Source organism: Phalaenopsis equestris, unplaced genomic scaffold (genome assembly GCF_001263595.1).
Source record: "Phalaenopsis equestris unplaced genomic scaffold, ASM126359v1 Scaffold000036, whole genome shotgun sequence".
NCBI lineage: Eukaryota > Viridiplantae > Streptophyta > Magnoliopsida > Asparagales > Orchidaceae > Phalaenopsis > Phalaenopsis equestris.
The window spans coordinates 2,484,305-2,502,976 of NW_018164478.1; the positions used below are offsets into that span (position 1 = coordinate 2,484,305).

The 18,672-nt window shown below is 35.5% G+C and overlaps 1 protein-coding gene across 4 annotated transcripts in view; it reads left to right on the forward strand.

Annotated features, from left to right (window-relative positions):
* Window positions 1–18,672, forward strand: part of LOC110018761 (translation initiation factor eIF-2B subunit delta-like) — a 61,601-nt gene that overhangs the window by 29,371 nt on the left and 13,558 nt on the right. For all 4 annotated transcript variants that reach the window (XM_020716185.1, XM_020716187.1, XM_020716186.1 and 1 more), the window contains exon 3: window positions 11,915–12,276. In XM_020716185.1, the coding sequence (XP_020571844.1) occupies window positions 11,915–12,276 (362 nt within the window). The remainder of the gene's footprint in view (window positions 1–11,914; window positions 12,277–18,672) is intronic.

Sequence of the window (18,672 nt, forward strand, 5' to 3'; positions counted from 1 at the left end):
GAGTTAACAAGCCAGGCCATAACCATATTATTCTCGGATTTCCAAGTCTTGTATGACGGATCTGTCGTCATCGGAGCTGGAGCATCACCAGTGAGGTAGTCATCTTTGCTTTGCCGCATACAAACATCATGACTGATTGCGACCATTGGAGGTAATTCCGGCCGGTGAGTTTGTGACCGGTGATGAGAACAAAATTATTGTCTGAATTGCTGGGTAATGGAGACCCAGCTACGGAGGGGTGGCTAGAAGTGACATCACTAGTGGAGGAGGGGTTGCAGGCATGACCGTACTTAGTCATTGGAGAGGAGAGGTGGCCAGCAGAATGACCAGAGGGGTTGTGCCGACGGGGAGCACGGCTGAAACAGCTCGATCACGGAAGAAGCGTCGGTACTCAGTTGCAGACAATCGCGGGAGAGGCGCGGAACAGACGCTCGGACGCGGACGCGGAACCGAACAGGTGCTTGGATGATCGGGAAAAACGATCGTCGGAGAGAGCAGGCGAGAGCAGGCGCAGGAGCAGCGCTCGGGAAAAAACTGATCGCGGGAGAGAAGGCCGTGATCAAGCCGAGCGGGAGAAGCTTTCCTTCGATGTCTTTGATACCATGTGAGTTTTTGAATAATGCTTTTTCTCTTTTGAATACATAGATAATTCACCTATAAATAGGTGAGTACAAGAGAAACAAAAAGAGGAAAGAAATCTTCCTACAATAAAGTAATTCCTATAATTATGGAATAAACATAAATACCAATAATTAAGAAATTTCCCTTTTTATATTATGATTTAAATATAGCAAGTAATAGATAGAATTAAAGTAAATAATAATGAGGAGCGTAATTCCACACTATGGAAGCTATATATTTATTAAGAAGTTTGATGGAGAAGTAAAGAGAGAGTAAAGGATCTACATATGATTTTTATTAATTTTGAAAAAGCTTATGATATGTGATACTGGAGTTAGTTCTAGCGAAGAAAGATGTTGATATAACTTATATTCAAGTCATTGAAGATATGTATACTAGAGTTGTTACTTGTGTTCGAACAAAATGAGGATTAACTAAACGTTTTCCTATTTCTGTTAGATTACATCAAGAATCATCTTTAATCCCATATCTTTTTTCCTTTAGTTATGGATGCTCTTACTGAAAATCTATAGGAGGTTGTACCTTGGTGTATGCTTCTTAATGATGATATCATTGTTGTGGATAAGACTAGGGTACTGGAGTCACTTGTGTCAAATGTGGATGACAACATAAATATGAATGAATCATAGGATCTAACACTTGCTATTGACTCCATCAACTTGGTCATATAGCAAGATATTGTCCATCGCTTAGCCAGAAAAGCGCTGAAGATTGGAAACCTGGTGAGCTCCTTCCCAGAAGTCTGCAAACGGGTAGAAAAAATAGTCTATAGCTTCAGCTTCGACCTAAGGTCAACCAGGATAACCTATTCGACCCCGAGTATGTTCCCTTACTCATTGTGAGCTTCAAGAACCTACTGATGCTATTGGTGATGTGGTCTGGTTAGTTTCTCTCTTTCTAGCATTCTTTTTGCTTCAGTAACAATTTGTTCTGAAGTGTAGTTGAGTTGTCTTGTATCGAGTTTTTATCTTTATAGTGATTACTTGTCATGAATGACCTCTAGTTTCATGGATAGCAGTTGTCGATCTGTTTAATGAGAAATGACTTGAGGTAAGTTTATAAATTTCAAGGACGAAATTTTTTGTAAGTGGGGAAGATTGTAACAGTTCCGTTTCAATTACAGGGAGCAGAGGAAATGAAGGATCGAAGGAGAGGAAACGACGAGTTGGCAGTTGAAGAAGAATTAAAAGTGAAAAACGCGAAACCGAACAGGACCGGAGAGGAAGTGAGCGGAGGTCGAGAAATGGAAGAGGTGAATTCGCCTATATAAATTGCAAACTGACTTACGTAACACATCAAGCGACTCGATTAAGGAGAGGGGATCGAGAGGCTGGGGCTTAGGTAAATGTGCTTGCAAAACCGAGAAGATCGCAAGCCAGGGCTTTCTTGATATGTACGATTTTAGTGATGAAGTCGGCATACTCGAGACAGAAAAAATCGGGCGACTGCGTGGAAGGTTGAGCAAGGTGGTAGTATGCGAGATTCGTTAGAAGAATCCATTGGAGGAAGCATGCGACATTGATCGGAGGAAGCTCGTGCGAGAAGAAGCGAGCCAAATTTCTTGCACGCTGGGAAGCTCAATCATGTAGGGAATGAAGGTGCGCGCTGAAAGGAAGAAGCGAGCCGCGCGTGTCTGAGGGTTAAGGCTCGACCAAAGAGAAAGGTGAGGTTTTTAATATTTTAGGTTATTTAATAAAACTTATAGATGTGTATGTTTTGCGAGCATGTAAATTATGTTGAATTAAACTTAACATCAGATTTGGACGTGAAGTGTGTGAGCTAAAGAAGAAATATTGACCTGCGCCAACTTTGATAAAGAAAATGTAGGTTATAAATTTAATTAAAGAGTTTAATTAAGATTTCATAAGGTAAAATAGTGAAAATTTAATACTTAATAATGTAAATTTAATAGCTACTTAAAATGATAACTGCATAAGGGATCAAACGATTAAGGACGAAGACTTAGGCGATCGAAATTACGAACCAAAGAGTGAGTATCCGCAGAAAATAGTCGACCGGTTAGCCTGAACTGATTGACCGACATAACTGGCGACCGACAATACTAGTGGCCGGTGGACCGATTGGGCAAGATGATGCGATTGAGTGATCAAAGGATTTTCATCAATCGACTAGATCCCACGATGGAAGTCATCTGATCGATTGATTTGACCGTCGATTTGGAATTTTGGATGATCAACATATATCATATTTTCTTTGTGTTATACTGTAATTCTTATTTGACAGGATTTAGTTATTTGGGTAGTTATCATAATTGTTCTCTTCTTTTATTACTGTATTCTTAGGCCCGTATAGTTAGACAGTCACGACATAAATTAAGACAACATTTCTCTCTCACTCAACTCTCCAACTTTCTTTCTTCTCTTCTCAGCTCTATCTCTTGGGGAGTGTTTCACTAAATATAATTTAGGATTCAACATCCTAAAAGGTGGTGCAGTGAGGATAGACTTTTCATAGATAAAAAGCGGAGCACATTATGCAGGAGAGTCGCAACAGAGAGACGCTTCACAGTGGAGTTCATAAGGGAGTAAGTGAACCGGGAGATTCAACGGCAAGTTCAATAATTGCGAGAACAGATGATGGGCCTGTTTGAGGCCTTTTAACAAGCACTTATGCAAGGGGATGATCAAACATCGCTCCTGGAGTGGGATCTCAGGGAACTCACTCTCAAGGGGTTCCTCTGGACATTCCGCCAGTGCCCAACGGGCGTGTAAGCAATCAGGTGACCGAAGGAGGAGATTCTTAACAAGTGGCCATCACTGGATCTACGCCGATGGTTAGGCATCAGATAAAATGTGTCGAAGCACCAATTTAGTCAGCCCTTGACAGTGCTTTCACTCGACAGATTGTGGAGGCGGTGCCACCAAAGAAGTTAAGGACTCCTCACCTGGATCCATATAAGGAGAAAAGTGATCCGACCAACCACCTAGCTTCTTTCAAATCATCTGTTGGATTACTATAGATTAGAGATGCAATGAAGTATCACCTCTTCTTGACAACACTTAAAGAGTCTGCTCGTTGATGGTTTCTCAATTTGCCGGTGGGTATGACACGCCTAAAAATGTGCTACTTTTTTATATACATTTTATGCTCATATTTTATGATCTTGCACTTTAATGGAAGACATTTTAGGCTTTTTTTGTTTTCAGGTACAAGAGAAGAAGTTTTGAAAAAAAATAAACCAAAAATGTTGTAATTTGGAGTCAAATGGAGCAAGAAAGAAAATTTTGACCTGACGCATTTTAATGTCTTTCTTTTTTTATGCTTAATTTCATTTACATTTTTCACATGTTTTTGAATCAAATTGCACTTTAAAGAAAGATTATTTCATGTTTATCTTGCAAGTATAACACTTGGAGGGGATTGAAGCTAAAATGGGGCGAAACGGGGGTACTGCCAGCAGAGTGGCGCCTAGGCGCCAGTCCTCACCTAGAAAATAGAAAAGATGGCGCCACTTTCTAGCGCCTAGGCACCAGAAACGGTTGTGGACGGGTTCTAAACGCCCATGGAGTTATTAGGCGGATTTTGACACTTGGAAATGCACCTTTTCGCATCACGAACTCCTGGAATCTCCTGGAACGTCGAGAGGTCGTAGATAGGAGTAGGAATTGTAGATTTTTACCTTTTCTATAGAGATTAGAGAGGTGATTTTGAGAGATATCTGTAAGGGATTGTATTAGTATTGCATGTATCAGTAGGAGACTTTGTTAGATGGATTTTCATTTTTCTTTCAGAGGAAAAAAACTAAGTATTGTGTTCTTTATTATCTTATAATTATTGTAGACACTTATCTAGTGGATTTACTTTGATTTAAATGAAGTTTTCTGTTGTGTTTTCTCCATACTTAGTGCGTAATTTTCCTTATTCTTTCCTCTTGTTATGAAATAATGGCATAAGTGAAGAATTTTGTTTAATCATATAATAATTTTAATTTCTTTGTGATGAGTAATATCTCCGTTGCTTCATTAACATAAAATACTGACCATATGTTATGTTAAAATCTGTTGTAAGTTGAAAAAAATACTCGGAAGCGCAGTGACTTCACAACTTGAGTGCACTTACATTGTCTGGTTGGCTATGGTGAAGTAGTTTAGGTGGCAATGCAATATTAGGAAAATATTCGTTGATTGGGTGTAAATTGTTGTTTCTAGGGTGATAGGCTACGTTCTTATCAATTTGATCTAGAGTTTGAAATTTAAAGACCGGTTAGTCCTGAAGAGAGGGCACAATGGGTAATCTAGGGTGACAGACTAGAACCTACCTAGCATAATCTTAGATTTAGGAACTTAATTCTAGGTTAGGTAACGTTCTTAACTTAATTCATCAAATCAGTCTATCTAGTTAGGTTTATCTTTAGATTAGGTTTGTATTTAGAAGCAGTTGCTAGGAAAAACCCTTAATCGACATTCCAAACTAAGTTCTTATAGTAGTAGACTAGAATTAACGTAAGAGACTTGTTATCTCGTTTCTCTGTGGGATCGATACTCTGGGTTTTAAAGAAAAACTTATATTACTTGAAACGACACGTTAACTTGCATAAAACCTTTAGTGTGTGAAATATAAATTAAATTCTAAATTCTATAACATATCCATTTTGCACACAAGCCGCCTAAGGAAACCGACTTAAGTTTTTGGTTAGGAAACTAAATAATTGAGTAATTGCGGGTCGAATCAAGTTTTTGGCGCGGTTGTCGGGGAAACCACAGTAAGAACTTTAAGTGAATTTTAGTTGAAACTGTAAGACTTAGATTTGAAAATTGTAGTATTATTATTTAATATATTTAATTATCGTGTGTATTTAAAAGAAAATCCAAAATACCAAAAAATATTTTTGAGTGCGTGAAGTAATGGATATCTTTCCTATTAATTAAGTTTATAGATTTGAAAGCATAGTTCAGGAGCTGCAGACCTTGAACCATATGACTCAAAACTAAGACGAACTTTTAGGGGGATTAAAAAACCTCAATGAGAAAATTGGTGAGCAAGTAAAATATGTATAACTTTGGGATTTGTTGGACTGACGAGGTTAAACCAAACGCTTCATGAGAGGCAACCCATAGGTTATGTTTGTTAGTATGTTTATGAGTTGTATTTATTTGAGGTGTGATGTGTTTGTTTTAGTGTGAATTGATCAATTTTATGTTAGTGGATGTTTGAATTGTTATGGATTAATTTGATCAGTGTGTGTCATGAGTGAGGTGATTCTTTAACTTCTCATTGTGACTAGACTTGTTTGTGCTCTCTGGTAGTAGTTGAATTAACAAGTACATTATGATTCAAATCAAAACTAGACATGAGGATTAACTGGAGACATTATGAGTTTGAACATAGAACAAGTCCATCTAAATTCTTTTACTTCCTTTTCTGACCTTATTTTCTTCTTCAATATGGTTCAATAAACCAGTTGATGAATAACCCGATGATTATCTTGCACTACCCTTATAACTGTTAAAGATGCATACTTTAAGGGATATGTTGATGCATAAGGTTGGTATTCACGAGCCAATATGTAGGGATAATCGTATCCATGGGCTTAGACCTGATGAAAAACTTTTAAAAGTTCTAACTGATTAGTGAAGTGATTCCGTTAGAATTGGAGGTAAGGAATGGAGGTGTGATTAGATGGAGGAAGAATTGATCTCATTTATCAAGTTTGTTTGTGCTTGTGTTACAACTATAAGAGGATTTGGGGAATACTTAAATATATTTTTAAGTTGATACCTGTTGTACTAGTAGACTTTTCTTTAGCTTAATTTCATTTCAGCATATTTTAGTTTAGATTTACTTTCTGTTGCAAATTGTTCTGTCCTGATGAATACTTGCAAATGTTTGTGATCGACATTAGCGATAGTTAGAATTTCTGAACTTTTTTCTTCCCGTTTATATTTTTTGTACTGAATGCTATACATGTTAAAAATCAAGTTTGGGGGGAAGAAAAATTTTTATAACTTAATTTTATTTGTCCTCAATAGTCTATAATGTGATATGTAAAGACAACCTTTCCGGGTAAAATTGACATCCCGGACATGCTCGCGCTGTCCGTTTCGTTATTCAGGGTCATTCGGACAAGTTCGTTGGCGATTGGGCCAATTTAATTTATCGCGCGGTGCAGTGGATGTGTGTGAGCAGGCCGTTCAAGGTCAAAAGAGTGTCCCTAAGGCCTTTAAATTTTGCGGGGAAGTCATTTTTGGAACTTCCACATGTTGGTTTTTAGCCATTGCAACTAAAAGTTGAGTTCTTGGACAACTCATGTGAGGTCTTAACAAAAATAGGTCAAGAAGTTGTTTGAAGTTCTATGTAAGGTGAGTTTCATTACTAGCCCTCTAGGATAGTCAATAGGAACATCCTAATGCTAGATCATAGACTGTAGGAGAAAGAAACCAAGACCTCACCAAAATAAGGTCAACAATAACTCTCCATGAATAAATGTAATATTCACATTGAGTTGGTGTAACTTTCACCCACGATTCACTACAAGAGAAACTAGTGTCCTCACTCAGCTCATCTTTGTCACAAGTGCAAATGTTTCATCAGCCAATGCCATATGTCTAACTGTACCATTTCGTGCTTTGTACCGTTCTATCATTCCTTCTGAGTTTGCTTCACTATGAAGATTCATTTGTATTCAACTGTCTTTTTTTCCGCTGGTAGGACACTATCTCTCATATTTAGTTTTTATTGAGAGTCATCTGCTCTTCATGCACAACGAATTTCCACTTGGGATCCTCTTTAGCAACTTGCCAACTCTTTGGTATAGCTATAGTGTCCAAAGATGCAATGAATGCTCCGTTCAAATGTGATATGTTGGAATATGAAACAAAGTTAGTAATGTCATGTTCTCACCTAATACAATTTCTTAAAGTAGGGGGTTAGGAGAAGAAAGAGGAGGAATCATATCACACGGGAGATTTGTTTCGGGGGTGGATGGTGTAGGTGCCTCAAGAGCCGGGGAAGACTAGGACAAGGGACTAGTTGACACATGGGCCACCATAGACATTGTTCTCTCAATCTGTTTCCTTCTCCGTGTATACACCCTTAACTCACATTCAGCCTGAATCCCACCACCTTTGGGTTTACTCTCCTCATTTTTTGATTCCTTAACTGATTCATCCCACATCATAAGACAAGACATGGCTCCCACGTGTACCACTTTCTCACCGTTGATGCTCACCTAGCCTTGCCTCATATCTCCAGTATCTGGTGAGTCACCGAAGAGTGTGGTCACCTCCTCGGTGTAGTACTGTTCAAATTCTCTAAATGACATTTCCATGCTCACAAGCAATCTCTTTTTTATCTGGCTCCAGCAGATGTACCCCTTCTGGGTAATAGAATAACCTATGAACACACTTTTCATAGCTCTGAGATCTAGCTTCCCTACTTATGATTGTTTTCCTTCACCAAACATACATAAACAACTATTATCTCCTTTCAACATATGACAATGAGAATTTCAATCCAACACTCTCGATGACACCCTGTTGATAAATTGAGCAATTGTCAAAATTGCTTGCTCCCCATAAGTGCTTTGAGACAATCTTTGAGGTCATCATGCTTGGGAAACCTCTAGAAGATATCTATTTTTTCTCTCTGCTATTTGATTGTGCTGGTGTATATGGACATGTGGTTTGATGTTGTATCCCTTGAGTTGACAAGTATTCCCCAAATACTTTTTTGGTATATTCTGTTCTATTATCTGACACCAATATATTCACTATTGCACCATATTAAGTCTGGATTGTCATGTGAAAGTCTTAAAATCAAGCAAACACATTACCCTTATTTTTCATCAAATATACCCAAATAACACAATAAAAGCAATCGATAAAGGCCACAAAATATTGATAATCATTCATAGAACTTATAGAACAAGGTCCCCGTACATCAGAATGAATTCCATACATCAGAATGAATTAAGTCAAAAATACCAGAACTCCTATTCTCATAACTTATATAAGAGCTCCTAATAAGCTTGCTAAACTCACGAACATCACTAACATATTTTTGTCTATTTGCCTTTTCATACAAAAAAGGATACAACCGAATCAATAAACTAAAACAAGAGTGTCTCATGCTTCTGTAATGTAGTAGCAACACATCCTCCACACTCCTGCCAAATTCTCCTACTCCATCACTCTCCACCATGGATGCCAAAGCTAAGTTCATCCTCTCTAAGTCTAATTATCAGAGTCCATTATGCCACATTCCAGTCCCAAGTGTCTGACCTATCTCTTTTTCTTGAAAGATCACTTTAGGGATGTCAAAAGAAACTACACGTTTTAGCTGGAGAATAATGACATTAATAGATAAAAGATTCACTGAAAAAAGAAAAGCATGTAAAACATTGGACAAATTCATATAATTGGTACCCTTCACTGTACCTTTATAAACTATAGGCTATGTAATAACTTAAGTAAAAGAGTAATAATAATAATATTAATTAAAAAAAAATGAATCAACTTGTGGGCTAACCATCATTACGATTAGGCTTAAGAGTTGAGAGGATCATTTCAAAAATAAAGCGAGAGGGGGAGTAAAGAAAGGAGAATGGGAGTAACTTCTGTTCAAAGAAGAAGAAAAGAGGGAAGTCACCGATTTCATGCATAAAATGACGTCGTGCTTTAGATGAAGAAAGGTAAAGTGAACGTCGCCGCTTGCTATGAGTCGCTTGGATTTGTCGAAACCGACATTGTTATTGTGCTTGCGGTGCTATGCTGAGCCGCAAATCAATGGAAGAGGAGGAAGGAGGAGACTTAGATGTCGTGATCACGCGGAGAAAGAGGAGGAAGAAGATTGTGGGTGATGTCTGTGTCGAGCCGTGCAAATGAGAAGAGATAAGACTGGATTTTTAAGGTCCCTTAATAATCATCCTAATAAGGGTTCACTGGAACAGAGGAAACTTTGACGCTATTATCTTTTTACAAGTAGGTCCCTAAATAAGGTCCAATTCTCAAAAAAAATATTTGGTTAGGGCGGATTTTCTCGCTAGGCTGGAGTTTAAGCTGATCATGTTGTTAAAATTTCCTTTTCGTGTTATTTTTTACTATTCTTATTTTGCAGGGGCTATAACAAGCTTATGATATGTTAAATTTTGTTTTACTGAACGCAATAGTAATTCTAGACTGTTATGGTAAACATATGTTTACTTTCCTGCGGTGTCTTTTCTTTTTTAATGTTAATTTGTTTGTCAGTCAGTCAACCATTAATGTTCAAACTATCTAAGGTAAGGCGAACAAAATAAAGGATGAACATCTAAGATGAACTTCTACTAAGTGTAGGGCTGGTTAATCTTTTGGTAGTCTTGTTGTTTTGTTGTTATCTTCGTTGTGTTTTTGTTTGATAGGTCTGCTCACATTTCAGGTTATGTTTTTTGCTTTTTTTTCTGGGTTATCGTAGACTCATTATTAACTAAATTTTCTTCTTAAAATAAATAATTTTAACATAATATTTCAAAATTAAGAAATAAACCAAAATCAAAACAAAATAAAATATTGCATTCACACCTTATGACATGATACATTTAAAACATCAAAATTAAAATTAAACAAAAATTAGTAGAAACTTTTCGATTTAGGAATAACCATGAAGAGATTATTATAGACATTTACATTTATATTGGTTATTCCTTTATTGCCTTATAGAGTGAGTTTGCTTTTGCATAGCGATTGACCTTATAAATGAATCTTCTAAGCATTTGTTATCAAGGACATGCATATTTATACATAGTTTGCTTTATTACCCGACACTAAGAGCTAACAAAAATAATAAAAAGTTTGAGTGTGGTGAGTTATAAATATTTAAATTTTTAATTGTAAAAAAAAAAATTTCGATTGCCTTAGGACATTTTGCATACCACTCATACTTAGACATCTTGATTTTTATAATCAAGTTATACGACTTACTTTTTTTAATAAATAACAACCTATCATATCCTGCATTTCATGACATCGATGATTTACTACTTTAGGTGGTTTAGATGCAACCCTTTTCAGGCAGGGTGGTAAGTCCATTTAGTTAGTTTGTTTGTTACATTCTCTTCCTTTTAGATACGGTCCGAGGTTCTACTTTATTCGGTAAACCTGATTTTGACTTTAGGATTCTGAGATAGTTCGTTTAGTTACGATGTTAATCCTCAGTTTTTAGTCTTTTTCACGATCATATAGTGTATGATATAAATCCTAATTTTCTAAATAAAATGTTAACACAAATATCAAATAAATCTTTCTTTCAAAAATCAATAAAGCCAAATAAAATGATAGTTGAGATCCTACTGAGTTTCTCAGTATCTTCAATATCTACTTTTTATCTTTTGAATTCTATAAATAACTATTTCATTTTTGAGCTTTCCAATTTGATATTCTCTATAATTAATTGTGGAAACAAAACTTACAAATTCCTTGAAGATAAAAGTACAATCTTAATAGAGAGTTTTTTTAAGAAAGATATAATTAACTATAGGCTTTGCTCTTATAGGAAGTTAGCAACCTGGATTTTTCTAAACCCTATTTGATCTTCGGATTAGGTAGGGGAAAGAGCTATGAGTTAAAACACAGACCATGCAAAATCCAAAATTTCTTTATTAAAATAATTGAACCCATCATAAAGTGATGTTTCTATCTTTCATGATAAGATATTACTTTTAATGTTGTGTTCAACAATTTAAATAATTAAATATTTCAGATCTGTCTAGTACCTTATTTTCAAAATATAAAATAAAACCAGCACTATGTTGCAAAGCACTTTTAATCTTTTTTCTTCACTGTAGTAAACATATAAATGATCGGATTATCCAGCAAAATGCTTTCATTGTTCTTTATTTAAAATGGAAGAAATTTTTTGCATTAAGATCCTGCCGATATAAGCTGAAGGAAGCCATCTCTATATACAGCCGTAGTTCCCTGCATTTTCAAAAGGCTATTTCTATAATTCAATTTTCATGACCTTTGGTCTCGGTGAGGACATTATAGCTATTTTGCATGATTAAATTTCTAAGAACTTTAAGGTCTAGTTGAAGAGAAGATCGCCACATGAACTGGATAAAGTTTTGCATGTCCGATTGTTTTGATATGCTGTAAATTAGCATTATATAAAGTAATACATGATGTTAGCACCATGCCATCTTTTTTGTTATCAGAATATGTATTTTTGTTTTTGGAAACGAGTTTAACTTTTTTTTTTCTTGCTAGTATGTTCTGAAATTATTTTATCTGAATTTGGTTGCACATCATGCATGCTGCTCACTCTCTAGTAATTGCAGAAAGAGGAGGCAATCCTGCAGCTGCATCTCATAGTGGTGCCCAGGCTAATGCAAAGCGAGAGAAAGGTGCCAGACCACCTCAGAAGAAAGATGGGCCTAAAGATACAACTACGGCTTCTGAGAAAAGGGCTGACCGCAATCATGATAAAGAGAGAAAGAAGGATGTTCCTCAGCCTGGCCTGCAGTATGATGATAAAAATCGGGTTGAAAAGGCTAGAAGACGTGCTGTAGTTAATCAATTTGAAGCTAGAAATAGAGTTGAACTCTTCCGGCACTTGCCACAATATGAGCATGGGTCTCAACTGCCATATCTTGAGTCAAAGTTTTTTCATCTTGATCATATACATCCTTCAGTTTATAAGGTATTTTATAATTCAGCCTTTCGTGCTAATAGCAAATGTTTTTGTGTGGTCTTAATCACTATCACATTATTTGAATGGATCATCACTCACAATTCACTATGCTCAATGTCTTAGTATAGATTTCTTATTCTTTTTATAGGTGTTATTTCGATTCACTATTTTGTTCTTTTTTTATATTCATGAATTTTGATGTATATCTTACACAAGTTGTTCTAGCTTAAACAAAGGATAAGATCTAATGATCTTTTTGAGCTTTTAAATCCCTACACCCTTTGGTAAGTCATATTTTGGCAAGCGAAGGGAATTATGAGAGAATAGATTTTGAAGTCTTATTAACTTTATGTTATATTATTTGACTGTAAACTTCCTTTTGACCTAGACCATTCTCAGTTCATGTGCTTGTAGACCGTTCCAAAACTCCATCCCTCCCATATTCCCGAATATAGGCTTTATGATTTTGTCCCGGCTCTACTTGGTTGACTTTTTATTTGAATATTTTTCCATATATCATTGGCTCGCATACTTTTTGCTGGCATTAGAGCAATTTAGCTTATCAATTCCCCGTATACTTGTTTGCATGCAATGGCTTGAGATATTATAACTGACGGTAGATGAGTACTCGGTTAAGGAGATGAAGAGGGCATGGGTTTTCCATTATTTTGAAGGGGGGCAAAGATGAGCTCACCCAACTATAAATTTTTGAACTCAAGCATTTCTACCTCTACCAAAATTTTATCTCGACGCCTACTACTAAAACTTAAACCACCGACCAACTTTGATTTGCAATCATACATCTGCTTCAAATCTGATCAAGAGGAAGGACTCCATTCCGCCAAGGAGAAACCCTCAGTGAGGTGCCCATAAATTTGTTAGGGTGGATATGCAACGGGAAATCCTCCAACTGCCACAAAGGCTTGCCACTTTTGAGAGAAGACAATCCAGTGAACTCACCCGTAGCCACAACGGTATCTCGTAATATCGAGAAGTGGAAGTGAATTCCTTCCATCAGACAGTTTTAAGTCATGAAGAACCACTTTCTCAATGATTTCGCATGGAGCATTAGAAAAGAAGCTTGGATCTTGTAGTAAATTTTAGATTTATCCGATTTTAATAGTCGCATGGATCCATATGAGTATAGCAGGTGGCTTCAAGTAATAGAGTGAATTCTTTAGTACAAAGTTGTTCCTGAAGATAAGTTAAATTGGTAGCCTTCAAATCAGAAAAATAACTTTTTTTGTAGTGGGAGAACCTGAAACTTATTCAACAGAGCGAAGAAAGGGAGATGCAATGGACTTACCTTCCTCTACATTACAGACATGATATGTTCATAAAGCTTCAGAACTTGGGCGAGAGACAAACTTCTATGGAGGGGTACATAATGGAATTTGATTAACTTTTGATGAAATATGAGTTGGTGGAACCAGAGGAACACACAGTGACAAGATATTTTTGATACCTGATGTCTTTTATCGTGAATGTGGTGCATCTGTAGCCGTATTTGTTTCTACTTGATGTCCAAACCTTAGTTTGTAAGGTGGAGAAATAGCAACATCATTACTTAAATGCCTCATCTTTCGAGTAGAGTTCAACCCAGTATGAGGTAGTAAAAGTACACCTAGTGGAGCACTCAAGCCAACGCTTCCAAAGGTGAACCCAAACAGAGTGAAGTAAGCGTGGAGATTGTCAGCATTCCTAAATCTGTTCATGCCAAGAAGTGCTTTAAGTGTCATGGTTTTGGACACATTGCATGTGATTGTAAAAACAAAAGAGCGATATCTTTCACTAAGAAGGGTGCAGGGAAGGAGGCAGAAGGGTGAAGATCTAGATGAGCAGCGTGGAGGGGGTACCATAACACAACCGACGAGGGAAATTTGTTGTTGTTTCATGTTGAGCCCATGAGAGAGATTCTAGGAGGGTTAAAATTGGTTGTTCAAGAAAGTAGTAAGTCTGAGGTAATAGGCGTTCATACAGAGTGCGAGGATGTGGTGTCACAAACTACTCTTTTGCAGGCGTTAACAGAGGCATCAACTAGGTTGGTATTGGTTTTCCAAGTTGAGCATGAGATCAAGTGGCTAATATCTGACATTGAACAAACCCAGATAAGAATTTTAGGATTTTCAGACGTACAATCTACCTTCTAAGTTATTAGTACCGAGGGAGGTCCAACATGCCATCACTTTAGATAAAGATGAGAAATTTCTTAGATAATTTTGGATGACTATAGAGAATATGTTGTACTAAATTTTGGTTTAGTTTAGCAGTGCGTCCACATACAGATAGCTTGGTAGGTTCGCCAAATTGCATCTTCGACAATCTTCATAAGTGTTTTTTGGGAAATAACATTCGGCAGTGGAATCTATGCCTTTTTAGAGAAGAAGAAGCATCTGTTAGTTGGGGAGGATGATAAGGGAGCTTTTGATATAAGATTTTTGTGATTCTTGAATCGTAGAATCCCACGGAATCACTGAATCCACAATTTGGTACTGCGATGCGGCGAAATCTTTTGGAGTCACAACCGCGGAAGTGTCAAATAGACATATTCCGCTTCTTTATCAAATTTAGGTATATCTTTTGACTTTTCTTGTTTATTTCACATCTCCTTTCCTCTAATCAGGGTTTCTTTCTAGCAGAAACTATATATGTGTGTTTGTTTTCTATTTTGGGAAGACTTTTGGCTATTTTTATGTTATTTGGATATGTTATGATGCCTGAAACTTCTGCGAAGCAAACGACAATCATAAAAGTATATGAGTCTGTCAAGTAATATATTTATTTGAGTTTATGTGTCGATCATATGAAAAACTAGTAAATTTTCTAATTGGTGAATTTTTGGTTTAGTAAGCCCTAAGGGTGCGTTTGGGGCAACTTCTTGAATCATTGTTTGATAAAAAAACTTCATTTTTTCACTGTTTGAATAACACTTTTCGCAACCACATTTCCCAACCGTGTTTCGTAGTATAATAGAGATGCGAACGCATCTAGTCTCTCGAGTTTGCAACGTGCGTGTTAAAATTTCCTTTACTTCCCCGAAACCCTTGCCTGGGTCTCCTGCTTCACTCGAAACGCTCTGCCCCAAACTTTTCTATCTTTTTTCTTTTACGCATCCAAAATTGGCGAGCCTCTTGTTTATTGATCATTCCTTCAAAGTTCTGCATGGCAGCATCACAACCATGATAGCGGAGGGCATGGCGAGCATGGGAGCGTATATGGCCTCCAGCTTCCAGCGCGTCACTGGCGTTCAACTCTCCACTAACCGTATCAAAGCTGCCCGCCTAGTTTATGTCAAGGCTGTCCCAATTCAGCAAAGTAGAACTATTCACGTAAATTCTATCAATCCAACTTTGTTTTCGTCGTTTAACATTAATAGTCAAACTGTGGCTCGGGCCATTATTAGGAAAATCTTTATGTTACAAGAATCAAGAGCTCCTTTAACTTGAAAGTTATAAAAGATAGCACAAATGATAAGAATATGAAGGTGATGGCAAAACGATTGCCTAGTAAGAATAAACTGCGCCTATTAGATCGACCATTAAACGTAATAAGATGTTTTTAAATAAATCAATCCCTTCTAGATCCTCTTCATTTTGTCTACCTAGATTTGTGGTATTATAGAGGACACCTTGGTTTATTCTTATATTTATTTCAATTGGATCTTGAAGTGTTCTAAGTTGCTAAATTTAAAAGGTTTCTAAAATCATAATGAAGAAAATAAATGTTTTATAGTTTTTTAGAGATGATGAGAATCATACTCATGTGACTCAAACTATATGAATCCTCAAAATTTTCCTATAAGATTCCCACATTATTATTGACAACTAGAAACAAATATTTCTTAGTCTCTGTTGATGTCATAAGAAGCATTGTAAACTCGCTTTATAGGCAAGGGGGCATAACCTTACAAAGTTTCACAGGAATTCTTTAGTCCCTTATCTAGATTGCAATCTCTTATTGACAATAAGCTTATTCTAACATGTGGCCGTGTATTAATCTACTTGTTCTTCTATTTAATTGTTAGAAGCTCGAGATCACAAGAGATTTTAATTTTTTAATTGACCAAATTAGAAGTAAATTAGAATCAAAAGGTTAACACATTAACATAAATTAATTAACAAGACACAAAAATGTCTACGAAAAACTCATTGATAAAACATTTGATTCATGTACGCATCCCAATCATAGGAGCATAAAAATATTTAGCTATACTGTATGATAAGAGAAAACAACAACAGCTTCATTGAATAAAAGAAAACAACATGTAAACAAGTACAAAAACTTGAACTAGAAATTCCTTATTTGCATGTGTAGTGTAGATGATAAGTTTTTGGGGAGATTGTTGTAAAAATTTGTGTCATTGAGTAATATTAACTATCTAAAATATAGATTTTCAAATAAAATTGTAAATTAATTATTGTATGTTAATAATAGGAGAATAAAATAATTAAAAGTGACAAATTATTTATTAAACATTGAATAATTATTAATTTACTAATGGCTGACATCATATTACAATTAATCAGTCTTTTATATAAGGATTCTTAAATACATATACTAAATTGACTACATATAAAATTAATTCATTGAATATATAAATTCTAATTATTATAATCTAAATAATTTAATTATAACAAGTACTTTTGAACTATAATAATTTAAATTTATTTAGTAAGTGATTGAGTATTTGACATAGGAAAGATTTGATATTCAAAATCAATAAATAAAAGCTTAATAAGGTATATTAATCCTCAGTAAAAGTAAATTGAAACAATATCAAAAGAGAAATAATTGAAGTTTAAAAAGTTAAATATTCAAGAGACTTTGAGTAGAAGTTTGTGGTTAAGCTAAAACTTAAAAAAATGGTATCAATCCACATTTTAAAGACTCAAAGAATAAAAACTCCTTAATTTAAATTTACAATATAATATTCAAAAAGAGAATTACTGAGTTAATATTATTTAATTTATAAGCCTAATTGAATTATATATTTATTTGAGAATTAATGTTATTTTAGTCAAACATCAATAAGTGATTTAAGAATAATCATTTAAGAGAGTATTAATAGAAGTATGTTGGAATATTTGGGTTTTAATAAAAATTCAATCCTAAGATAGTATTTGTGAACTTTGATTTATTTACTTACCTTATTATAAAACAATGCAATGCTAAGACACCATCTACTATGAATTTCAAAAAATCTACTTTTGGGTATTGAATTATTGATAAACAAGTAATGTTTAAGTTTCAGGGAAATTTGATGTTTACAAAATGTGATGAGATGTTCATTTGTTTTTATACCCTTTATGCATCATTTATATATTTTTTTGGGGTTTTTGTAGTGTTATTCACAGTAACCAGGAAGAATTCAAGATTAGAGCACTTAGAGCACAAAAAGGGCAAAATTCTTAGGCGAGGGCTCTAGCACCCCGAGAAAGTTTTATCCAAAAAAATAAAGCCGACAACATCCCAGTACAAGGTCCCTGACCAAAGGAAAATATGTTGAGATTTTTATACCTATTTTACACTGTTTTTGATGATATTACACTTTAAAGAAATATATTTTTGATATTTTGTTGCAGGTATGTTGAATTATGGTCATTGGAGCAAAAAGATGCAAAAATGAGCGAATTTGGAGCAAAAATGACCAAAATATGAAGATTTGATCTTGGGCGCCGACGGCGACAGCGAGCTAACGCAGAATCGAATGTAGATTTCTCAACCTCTAGAATTTGATTTGAAAGATTGCGATAGGATGAGCTCCTAAAGCAACACGGTATCGGATGTAAAATCTTCAACCTCTATATTTGATTTAAAAGATTGCAATAGGATGAGCTCCTAAAGCAACACAGTATCAGATGTAAAATCTTCAACCTCTAAATTTAATTTGAAAGATTGCAATAGGATGATAACCTAAAGCAATGTGGAATCAGATGTAGAATCCTCAACCTCTAGATTTGATTTGAAAGATTGCAGTAGGATGAGCTCCTAAAGCAACGTGGTATCGGATGTAAAATCTTCAACCTCAAGATTTGATTTGAAAGATCACAATAGGATGAGAACCTAAAGCAATGCGGAATTAGAGATAAGTTGTATTTACTTATTGAAGTTTGTATGACTTTGCTTTTATATAAAAATTCCAAGTTTTGTCATATCTTCTCCATGAGTTCTGAGTAGTTTTCTCTGTTTTTCTCCTTATCTTGAGATTTTGTGAAATGATGATTTGATTTGGTTATGCCTTAAGAATGTTAAAGAAGTTGTGATGATCTTTTCACTTCAATCTTAATTTACTTTCAATTTGGCCAATTGATTTGTTAAAATATGTTGAGTTTTACAACTACAGTGAAGATTACATCCAAGATTTAGGGAGGTCAAAGCCATTGGAAGGTGGGTGGCAATGAATAG